Below are 10,146 nucleotides of genomic sequence, written 5' to 3'. Positions count from 1 at the left end.
TACTTTGTCTGACTGATACAAGAAATTTGGAAGAAAGGGCACCCAGCAGTTTTATTGAATCAGAAACACACCCTCCCCTGTATGTTGGTGCCTCCTTATTCCCTCTAATCTGTTTTTGAATATTGAGATAACCTAATTTGGAAAATAGCATCTTTATTGCTGCTTTTTTGTTTGTTTGTTTGTTTGGGGAGGGTAGTTGGAATTTTTTAAAAATGTTTTAATAGATTTTTAGAGAGAGAGGCGGGGGGAGAGAAACATCGATGTGAGAGAGAAACATTGATTGGCTGCCTCCCATAAAGGCCCCAACCAGGGATAGAACCTGCAACCTGGGTATGTGCCCTGACCCGGATTTGAGCCCACCACCTTTTGGTGTACAGAAAACTCAACCAACCAGTCCCAGGCTTTATTGCTGTTTAATCTCTCCTAGTCCCAGACCACTAGAGAGCTCATCAAGTCTGACAGCTATTTTTTTTTAGGTCCTCTTAACAATATATATATTAGGGGTGGAGGGGTATCTATGACCTTTGGGCAGATGGTGAGATTGGGGAGAGAGGTGGAATTTGTGACTCCTTTGAAGTATTATGCAAAAATGTATGTATTTCTGTAGGGAGAGGGCCCTTTGCCTTCTCAAAGGGGACCATGACTCAAAAGAAGATTAAAAAAAAAAAAATCACTGCCCTTGCCGGTTTGGCTCAGTGGTTAAGAGTGTAGGCCCACAGACCAAGTTTGATCCCTGATGTTTCTCTCTCTTCTTCCCTCCCAAACTTCCACTCTCTCTCTAAAGATCAATGGAAAAAATATCCTTCGGTAAGGATTTTTTAAAAATACTGAACTAGTATTTTATTGATCATGTGGCTTTACCCCAACAGGAAAATTTCTCCTGGATCAGCTTTTATTTCCTGCTGTACGTGAAGCCCTTTAGTCTATCTATCACAGTCAAAATGGAGGTGGGTGGGAAAGAATGATACAAAGAAAAAATTAGGTATGGATGCAGGAGAAGTTTTAAATTCCAAAGAATCTGAAAGGAAAGGACTGGTGCCAAACAGACCTGGCATTCCAGTCCTGTCTCTTGCCAACTTACCAGCTGTGGCCTTGATAAGTTACTTAGCTGCTCTCTGCCTCAGTTTCTTCTGTAAAACAAAGAAAAGTTGAGGTTTAAAGGTCAGTTATGCCCTGACCAGTTTGGTTCATTGGATAGAGTGTCGGCCTGCGGACTGAAAGGTCCCAGGTTCGATTCCGGTCAAGGGCATGTACCTTGGTTGCCGGCACATCCCCAGTAGGAGGTGTGCAGGAGGCAGCTGATTGATGTTTCTCTCTCATCGATGTTTCTAACTCTCTATCCCTCTCTCTTCCTCTCTGTAAAAAATCAATAAAATATATTTTAAAAAATAAAATAAATAAATAAAGGTCAGTTATGTACAGCATGTGTATGTCACACAAGGAGATGATACTGTTGTTAAGAAATACTCTTATCCTTGGGCTGAGCCTGATTTTTTTTTTTTTTTTTTGACACATCGATTGGTTGCCTACCACTCATGCCTCAAGGGGTGAAGATCTGACATGCAACCCAGGAACCTGCCACTGACCTGTAATCTAACCCAAGACCCTTAAGTACACAGGCTGACACTCTAACCACTGAGCCATGCCAGCCAGGGCTGAGCCTGATTTTTTGAAATATATGTATTTTGGTTGAGCGTTGACCTATGAACCAGGAGATCACTGTTGCTGGTTCTATCTCCAATAGGGGGTGTGCAGGAGGCAGCTGATCAATGATTCTCATCATCGATGTTTCTATCTCTCCCTCTCCCTTCCTCTCTGAAACCAATTTAAAAAAAAAAAAAAAGACTAGTAAGACAGTGTTAGGGTTGTCAAAGGAGGAATGCATGAGGCTAAAGTGGTAAGGGATTATAAATTTACTAGAGGCCCAGTGCACGAATTCGTGCACCAGTGGGGTCCCTCGGGCTGGCCTGTGGGATTGGACTGAAACCAGCTCTCCAACATCCCTTGAGGGGTCCCGGATTGTGAGAGGGCACAGGTCAGGACAAGGGACCCCACCGGTGCACGATCAGGGCTGGGGAGGGATATAGGAGGTTGGCCAGCTGGGGAAGGACCATGGGAGGGCTCCAGGGCATGTCCAGCCCATCTCACTCAGTCCCGATCAGCTGGACCCCAGCAGCAAGCTAACCTACCAGTTGGACTGTCTGTCCCCTAGTAGTCAATGCACATCACAGGGAGCGGTTGAGCAGCCTTAGCATATCATTAGCATATTATGCTTTGATTGGTTGACTGGATGACCAGACACTTAGCATATTAGGCTTTTATTACATAGGATTAGGTCATCTGGATACCAGTGCCAGCACCCAGCAAAGGGGAGTCAGAGATTTTAAAGGACTCCAGGTGGGCTTTTTCTGGGAGGGTCCAGATCCCTGGAAGGTCCAGAGAGGAAGGATAATGGTCTTAGCAAGTGGAATGTGGTCTAAGCAAAAGGGAATGTCCCTTGTGAAGTAGTCTAAAGGTCAGTTCCCAGGGGAGGGGTATCCATTCAATTATTTGATCAGACCTAACAGATCTTGCACCAGGCCTCTCCAATGATTTAATTGTATGCAAATTTAATTGTGTTGAAAATATTTCTGAAAACTTTAGAGCCAAAATCTTTAGAACCTATTCAGTGCCATTGCCCCTTTCTGTATATATCTTAGTACTCCCCCATGACTCCTCCATTCCTGGTAATATCTCTAGTTCAGTTTAAGAGAGCAGAAAGGGGGGGGGGTGGAGGGGAATGATCTTCCAAAATTAAAGATGAAGTCCTTAATTTAAAGTGAGTAAGGTTGTAGCTTGACCTTCTGTTCCCTAGAGGGCAGTGTAGATACTTTTGCCCTATGTTCACAGCCGGCCAATGACAAAACAAGTTTTTAGTCCTGAACCAAATGATATAGCAAATGATTTGTATTAGTGTCCTTTGCTCTAAGATTATGAGCGATTATAATCTTCCTAATTTGGGGTGTTATATATGCCGTTGCTCTTGTTAAATGACGATTTTTAAAAATTGGCTTAACTAATCAAAATAAAAAACGTGGCTATTCTGTGTTGATGGTTCCCTAATTTGGGGAGAAATTCGACTAGTCCAAGGAATCTCAAAGTCTTTGAACCACTATTTAGGCTTCGTTTCTGCTCATTCTTGTATATAAGAGAATCGCTTGACCTTGTTTTCTCTAAAAGGCAAACAGGGCTGTTGTCGCTGCAAAATACGTAGATGTTGATCAAAAACAGGGTAGAGGCGAGCCTCGCCGCCAAGAGAAAGCGGGCTGGATCCCGAGGCCTCCTCCAGTGAACGCACCTTTATTCTCAGCTGTAGAGGCGGGGCGGGGCGGGGCGGGGGATCCCAGTCTTCCATCTTTCAGCCCAACCTTTGGCGTCCTCGTCACCTTCCACTGCCCAGGTTCTGGACGTCAGTGAGGGTCCCATTCCTTGCCCGGCCAGGGTGAAAAACAAACTGCCCTAGCTTCCAGCCCTGGAGGCGCCTCGCCTGCTTTGGCCTCGAGGAGGCGGGCACAGCAGCTAGAAGGCAGTCCACAGCCCGCCAATGGCTGGGCGACTAGCCAAGGAACGCCAATGATCCTTTAACTCCTACCAACGTCACAGGACTGGCCTCGCCCCTTCACCAGCAGTCTCCGGGCGCTGGACGGGTCCATCCGCGGACCTCAAACTGGGTAAGGGGTTTGGGGCCGGGAGAGGGAAGAGGAGGGGGAAGGGCTGGTGACCTGGGCCACGGTGGGGGCCTTGGCACCCAGGGGTGCTTGCAACCCCACGGACAACAAAACTGCCAGTACCCACCTCCACTCCCTCTGTCCGGGTGCTCCTGGGGCACGGGGTGTTGCTACAAGACACTCTTGTGCCAGCTTCTGGATGGTGGCATGGGACCAGATGCCTTGCCCTGGTGCTGGACATATCCTCCTACCTAAAGTGCCCCTTAGGAGTGGGGGGCCACCACCCGCACAAGGTGTGGCATCTTTTATGTAGCAGAAGGCTGCCTCTCCTAAAACCTGGGACATTGAATTGACAGTTCCCCTGCAGGTCAGCCCGACCCGCACCACTTCAGTCTGGGATTGAGGGCAGATGGGAGGGAGGGAGAGTGAGAGGCCCATGGCCCAGGAGTAAAATGCAGACTCTGCTCCTACTCCTTTCTCCCTCACAGTTTCTCTGCCTGCCCCCTCTTCAGCATCTCATCAGCAATTGGGACTCTTCTTACTCCTCCCACCTTGGGCCTGCTGGGGTCAGTGATCTGCTCAGTGCTGTGAAGAAGAAACTGCTGCAGGGCAGAGAACAGAATAATTACCTTCTTCCTTCTCTAGCCTATACCCTGACACACTGGCCATTGCCGCCTCAATTTGCTGAGCTCACTGGAGTGGCATAGACAAGGTAGGGGTGGGGACCAGGGGTTGGGATCCAGTTCCCAGCTGGGTTCAATTTTTTTTTAGGGTGGGTGGAGAGAGAGGAGGGGACTGAAAGGCCTTCAAAGATAATATTATTACTTGTTTACTGATCATAGCAGCTGTGCTACCCGAGATCTCATTTCCTAGATGAGGAAGCAAGTTCGGAGAGGCTTCCTTATGTTGCCCAGGGAACAGAGCTGGTTAATGGCAGGGCAGGTTTCACAAAGCAGTTTGACTCCAGAATCAGGTCCTTCACCCCATTAGGCTGCCATTACCTTTTTAATCTTTTTGTTCCTGTTTAAGTCAGTCTGCCCTTCAGTTGTCTTCTCCTGTCTTAAGAAACAAATTTTGCCCTTTTAGGCCCAAAAGTAGAGTGGAGGATGGGAGATGGGTGATTCTAGAAGACTCCTATTTCTCCCTCTACCCCTATTCCCTTTCATCCTATCAGTACAGTCTTTGTCTGAAGTGCTCCAGGTTTTCTCTAAGGGCCCATTTGGACCCCTACTCCTACCCTTTGGCCTCATTACCACAGAAAAAGTCTCTCCAGCTGACCTCCTCTGTGTCTTCCTCCCACTCATTCCCTCAAACTGCCCTAATACCATCCCCTCCCAGGAATTCCTATCTTGATCTCAGAATCTTCCTCCTACAGGTCTGCCACAATGCTGTTGCTGCACAGAGCTGTAGCCCTGGGGCTCAGACAGGCCTGCAGGTAGGCCAACCCATCCTAAAAGGTCTCCTAACCCATATCTTTACCCCCAGTATCTTTATAATGTATTATTTTATCTGCCAGATAAGATAATTAAGATGGTGGCAAGGAAGGAAAGGGTAAGCCAGACCCCACTTGTCTCACCTATCCCTGGAGAAACTAAGTTCCAGCTAAAGGAGCCAATGGCCAGCCAGGGAGAGGTAAACCCCAGGCCTTCACTGGTCAGAAGTGTGTTACTAAGAAGACTCTCTTTCTCTTCCAGACTCAAGTCTACCCACTCAAGGCTCTGCATTCAGGCCTGCTCTACAAATGATTCATTTCAGCATCAGTGCCTCAGCCTTGCCTTCTCTACAGATAAGTCCAGCACGAGGGGATGGAGAGTCATGGGGACACTGTTGGGCCTCGGTGCAGTGTTGGCCTATCATGACCATCGTTGCAGGGTAAGTGGGAAAGGAAGACACTTCACTGTCGGGGATACTGGTGTGCTCCCAGGCAAGCCTGGGCGTTACCACAGAGCCCACAGTTGACACATCGTCATGCACAAGGAGAGATGAAATCTGCTACCTCTATTTCCCAGTAGACTTTGTGGATTGGCTTAGGATGAAATGCAGTGATTGCTTCTTAATATTCTGTTCCCTTTTGCCTCACCCCTGTCCTGCCTGCAGGCTGCTCAGGAGTCACCACACTTATACACCAGAGAGGAAGTAAAATCCCACAGCAGCCCTGAGACTAGGATCTGGGTGACTCTGGGCTCTGAGGTCTTTGATGTCACAGAATTTGTGGACCTACACCCCGGGGGTCCATCAAAGCTGATGCTAGCAGCTGGGGGTCCTCTAGAGCCCTTCTGGGCCCTCTATGCTGTTCACAACCAGTCCCACATACGTGAGATACTGGCTCAGTACAAGATCGGGGAGCTGAGCCCCGAAGACAAGATGCCATCCACCTTGAAGACCTCTGACCCTTACGCTGATGATCCTATACGTCACCCAGCTCTGAAGGTCAATAGCCAGCGCCCCTTTAATGCAGAGCCCCCCCCTGAGCTCCTGACAGAAACCTACATCACACCAAATCCTATCTTCTTCACTCGAAACCATCTGCCTGTACCTAACCTGGACCCAGACACCTATCGCCTGCGTGTAGTAGGACCACCTGGGAAACAGCCACTGTCCCTATCCCTGGATGACTTATACCAGTTCCCCAAGCACGAGATCACGGTCACTCTGCAGTGTGCTGGCAACCGGCGCTCTGAGATGAGTCAGTTAAAAGAAGTAAGAGGTCTGGAGTGGAGAACAGGCGCCATTAGCACTGCACGCTGGGCTGGGGCACGACTGTGTGATGTATTAGCCAAGGCTGGTCACCAACTCTGTGAAACTGAGGCCCATGTCTGCTTTGAGGGACTGGACTCGGACCCCACAGGGACTGCCTATGGTGCATCCATCCCTCTGGCTCGGGCCATGGACCCTGAAGCTGAGGTCCTGCTGGCATATGAGATGAATGGGCAGCCTCTGCCTCGTGACCACGGCTTTCCTGTGCGAGTGGTGGTTCCTGGTGTGGTGGGTGCCCGCCATGTCAAATGGCTGGGCAAAGTGAGTGTGGAACCAGAGGAAAGTTACAGCCACTGGCAGCGGCGAGATTATAAAGGCTTCTCTCCTTCCGTGGACTGGGACTCTGTAGATTTTGATTCTTCTCCATCTATTCAGGAGCTTCCTGTCCAGTCAGCCATCACAGAGCCCAAGGATGGGGAGATGGTAGAGGCAGGGGAGGTGACTGTCAAGGGCTATGCATGGAGTGGTGGTGGGAGGGCTGTGATCAGGGTAGATGTATCTCTGGATGGGGGCCTAACCTGGCAGGTGGCTGAGCTGGATAGAGAGGAACAGCGCCCCCGTAAGGCCTGGGCCTGGAGGCTATGGAAGCTGCAAGCCCCTGTACCACCTGGGAAAAAGGAATTGAACATTGTTTGTAAGGCTGTAGATGACAGCTACAATGTGCAGCCAGACACTGTGGCCCCAATCTGGAACCTGCGAGGTGTGCTCAGCAATGCCTGGCACCGTGTCCATGTCCATGTTGCCCCATGAGAAAGTGAAATGGCACCATCTACTCCCCAGAAGCACCTTCTCAACCCCTTTCCACACCCATCCTTTAGCCTCATTTCCACAGAAAAACCTTTCTCTCCATCTCTCCACTTCTCTCAGAAACTTTTACTATGCTTTCCTAAGCCACACACAGGTACACACATTGCACATTTCCACCGAGGCACCACCCTCCTTTGACAGTGTTACATATGACTGGCCATTGACTTTGTGCCAGGAGGTGAGAGCTATTGGAGCAAGGGGCTAGAAGTGAGAAAAATACTTCTGGAAACAAGCACTGTTTTCTCTTCTTACCCCACCTCCACTTCTAATGTCAGTCACCACTGAGGCCTTATTTTGCTTTTCTTGGATTCTTCAGAGAATGTGTATATGTGTGAGAAAAATGGGTATGTGACTTGCTGTTGCCCCTCTGGGTTGCCAGGGGTTGTGAACAGTGCTTCCTTTATAATTACACTTTTCTAAATATATCAATAAAGCATCTTTTTAAGACTACATCGCTAAAAAAAGAAAAGGTTATGACTTTTGGGGACCTCGAGGCTGGGGAATGAGCATGTTGCAGAAGGGAGGTGCACGGGAACTGGGATGTGTCCCTGAGATGATTCAAAACGAAAGCTGGAGGAAAGGGAGAAAGCAAACAGGTGCAGGAAAGTCAAGAAGTGGGGCTTCCTTTTCTGAGGTATGTCAGCATCTGCAGGGCTACTTAGGTGACTGACCTCAAGCTACCCCTCGAGAGAGTAAAAACTATTTGCCACCCTTAAGCCCCTCCCCCTCACAATTCCTACGCACTTGGCAGGAATGGCAAAGAATGCTAAGAGGTTAAAGTCAATATTGTCTTAAGAGGTTCAGGGACAAAATTTGGCCCTAGGGGCAGAAGTGCCAGGACCCATGAGGTGTCCAATGTGCGTCCAGTTTGCAAATTAGATGCAGGTGAAGGGGCAATCTGAGTTCCTCTCGGCACGAGACCGAGCCTTTCGGACTTCAGTCTTTCTGCGCTCAGCTACTCTCCCCTAGCTCTTCTCCCTTCTTTCCCCAGCAGTTTCCCTGGCTTGGGGGCGCTCGGTGTTCGGCCACGTCGCCTGTCGCCTGGTAGTGGGACCGGAAGTTGTTCAGGGGAGGGGAGACGGCTGTAATGGGGGGGTGTTTATAGGGGGGGGGCCGTCCCTCTTCAGGTGAAGCTGCTGATGGATATGGAGCCGCCGCTGCTGAGCGCCCGGGACCCGGCTTCGGCCCGGTTGCCACCGCCTCAGTGACCCCCCACTCCCCCCGCACTGGGCTTCCTGGGCCAGAGTGGGGAACCCCCGCCGCCCCGCCCCCATCTCCCCCAATACCGTCCCCTCTCACACCCAAGCCTGAGCGCACACGGAGCTGCCTCAGGTGAGTGAGGGGCGGGGCCTGGGCGAAGCGCGGTGGGCGGGGCCTCGGCAGACGGGGCGGGGCCTGAGGGTCTTGGGCTTGAAACGTGGGGGAGATTTGGACGCAGGGCTGGTGGCCAGAGGGTCCCCGTGTGGCTGCGGCCCGAAGGAAAAAGGCTGGCCTTGGGGAGTTTGGCGCGGGGCCCCAGGATTGAGGGGGCGGTAGCAGGGACCTAGGGGTGATAAAAAGGCGGGAGATGGGTCAAGGCAGAGGACCAATGACGTAGGGCTGGCGTGCGAGGGTAAGGCTGGAGTAGAACGGAGGGACACAGCAGAGAAAGGAAAAGCAGAGAAGGTACCTAGGGAGAAAGTCAGGGACGCTAGGATCTAGTCGAGAAGGTTTCAGGGAAAGGCGGGCCTAGGTGGGAAAGACCTTGGAGACAATGAGCCAAGTGGGAGAAACGTGGTAGAGAAGAAACTTAAGGTGGAGTGAAAAGTGCTGTCTGGGGTACTGTGTAGGGTGAGAAGTCTAGAGAACCTGAGAAGGAAGATATTCACTGCATGTGAGCCCTAAGAAAGAAATGTAACAGAGGAAGCCCTGGAGTAGATCTGGGGGGTGAAGGCAGGGGGAGCGACAGACTTAGGAAGCAGGTCTAAACTAAAACAGTCCTCCAAGTACCTCCTCACACAGCCCCATCCCAGTTATTTTCTTCCCCGTTGTCTGCTAGAGTTGTAAACTCTCTCTTTTTGAATTTGGGGTTTATTTTTATCATTACTGGCCCTGTCTGGGGGCCATGAAGTGCTTAATGGAACATGGACCTCTGGTTATGAGATGTTTAGGAAATAAGGTACATTTTTTTCCCTCTCCAAGGTCAAGAATTTACTAACTCTGCTTCCAGAAAGATTTATTTGCTGCATTACCGACCACATGTGTCAAGCTTTGCATACCTTCTTTTGCCTCAGTCCCCTCTCTTTGTAAGCAACACTCTACTGTTTGGACCCTATTGACTCCCACTTACATGTCTGATGGCTCCAGCTGTGCCCTACTCTCCCTGCCCTGAGCATCGGTGGTAAGCTTGATGGTCCTGACTCACTCACATGTCAGCTCTAGGTCTTCCATCTTCATGGCCACCCTGAAGACCTTTGAGGCCTGGCTATCTCCCCTTACTGATACTTGCTCGCTTAGCCTGGGTGAAGTTCATATGTTCATATCCTTAGGAAGCATTAAAAACAGGTGTCTGACTACCTACAATGTTTCCACTTAATATAATTCAGATTCTGAGGACAAGACCAGATAAAAGTCCAAATCAGACAACCTGAAAGTGTAGCGTCTTATGTTAGGAGTATGTTTAATGCCTAGCCAGGAGTCCCTCGTCCCTTAATGGGTCTGCTAGTAGGTCAGCGAACCTTGCTTTGTGGTATGTGGGGAACTTCAGCTTTCTCCACTAACAGCCTAAAACCAGAGAATCCAGACAACTCCCTAGGTCATGAGAACAGTCAGAAGAGTGGCTCCGGAGATAAAAATAAAATCTTAAAAGAAGAAAATAGCCTTACCATTTGGAAAG

The 10,146-nt window shown here is 49.8% G+C and overlaps 2 protein-coding genes across 11 annotated transcripts in view; both read left to right on the top strand.

The window, feature by feature from the left end:
* The first annotated feature begins 3,369 nt into the window (after positions 1 to 3,369).
* On the top strand, positions 3,370 to 7,728 carry SUOX (sulfite oxidase). 5 transcript variants are annotated; one of them, XM_080662007.1, is made up of 6 exons: positions 3,464 to 3,710; positions 4,196 to 4,273; positions 4,353 to 4,419; positions 5,083 to 5,142; positions 5,402 to 5,579; positions 5,805 to 7,728. In XM_080662007.1, exons 4-6 carry the CDS (start codon positions 5,093 to 5,095, stop codon positions 7,212 to 7,214), a joined length of 1,638 nt encoding a protein of 545 aa, XP_080518133.1. In that variant the 5' UTR covers positions 3,464 to 3,710; positions 4,196 to 4,273; positions 4,353 to 4,419; positions 5,083 to 5,092; the 3' UTR covers positions 7,215 to 7,728. The 5 variants fall into 5 exon arrangements, with proteins under 5 accessions (XP_080518130.1, XP_080518132.1, XP_080518133.1 ...); XM_080662004.1 differs by having other exon boundaries at positions 3,370 to 3,710; positions 4,196 to 4,419; XM_080662006.1 differs by lacking the exon at positions 4,196 to 4,273 and having other exon boundaries at positions 3,431 to 3,710.
* Positions 7,729 to 8,400: 672 nt separating this feature from the next.
* The window catches only part of IKZF4 (IKAROS family zinc finger 4), a gene marked incomplete at its 5' end in the record, with an annotated part of 28,466 nt that continues 26,720 nt past the window's right edge, over positions 8,401 to 10,146 (top strand). For all 6 annotated transcript variants that reach the window (XM_080661998.1, XM_080662000.1, XM_080661996.1 and 3 more), the window contains one exon: positions 8,401 to 8,603. The remainder of the gene's footprint in view (positions 8,604 to 10,146) is intronic.

This window comes from Plecotus auritus, assembly GCF_963455305.1.
Source record: "Plecotus auritus genome assembly, chromosome: 3".
Classification (NCBI taxonomy): Eukaryota; Metazoa; Chordata; class Mammalia; order Chiroptera; family Vespertilionidae; genus Plecotus; species Plecotus auritus.
This window is presented reverse-complemented; position numbering and strand designations above follow the sequence as displayed.

What these genes read in the sequence shown, in the direction of transcription:
- SUOX (XM_080662003.1), top strand. Translation starts at nt 5,238, where the DNA reads ATGGTGGCAAGGAAGGAAAGGGTAAGCCAGACCCCACTTGTCTCACCT. An exon ending in ATCATGACCATCGTTGCAGG is followed by an intron (nt 5,580 to 5,804) that starts GTAAGTGGGAAA and finishes TCCTGCCTGCAG; the next exon opens with GCTGCTCAGGAGTCACCACA.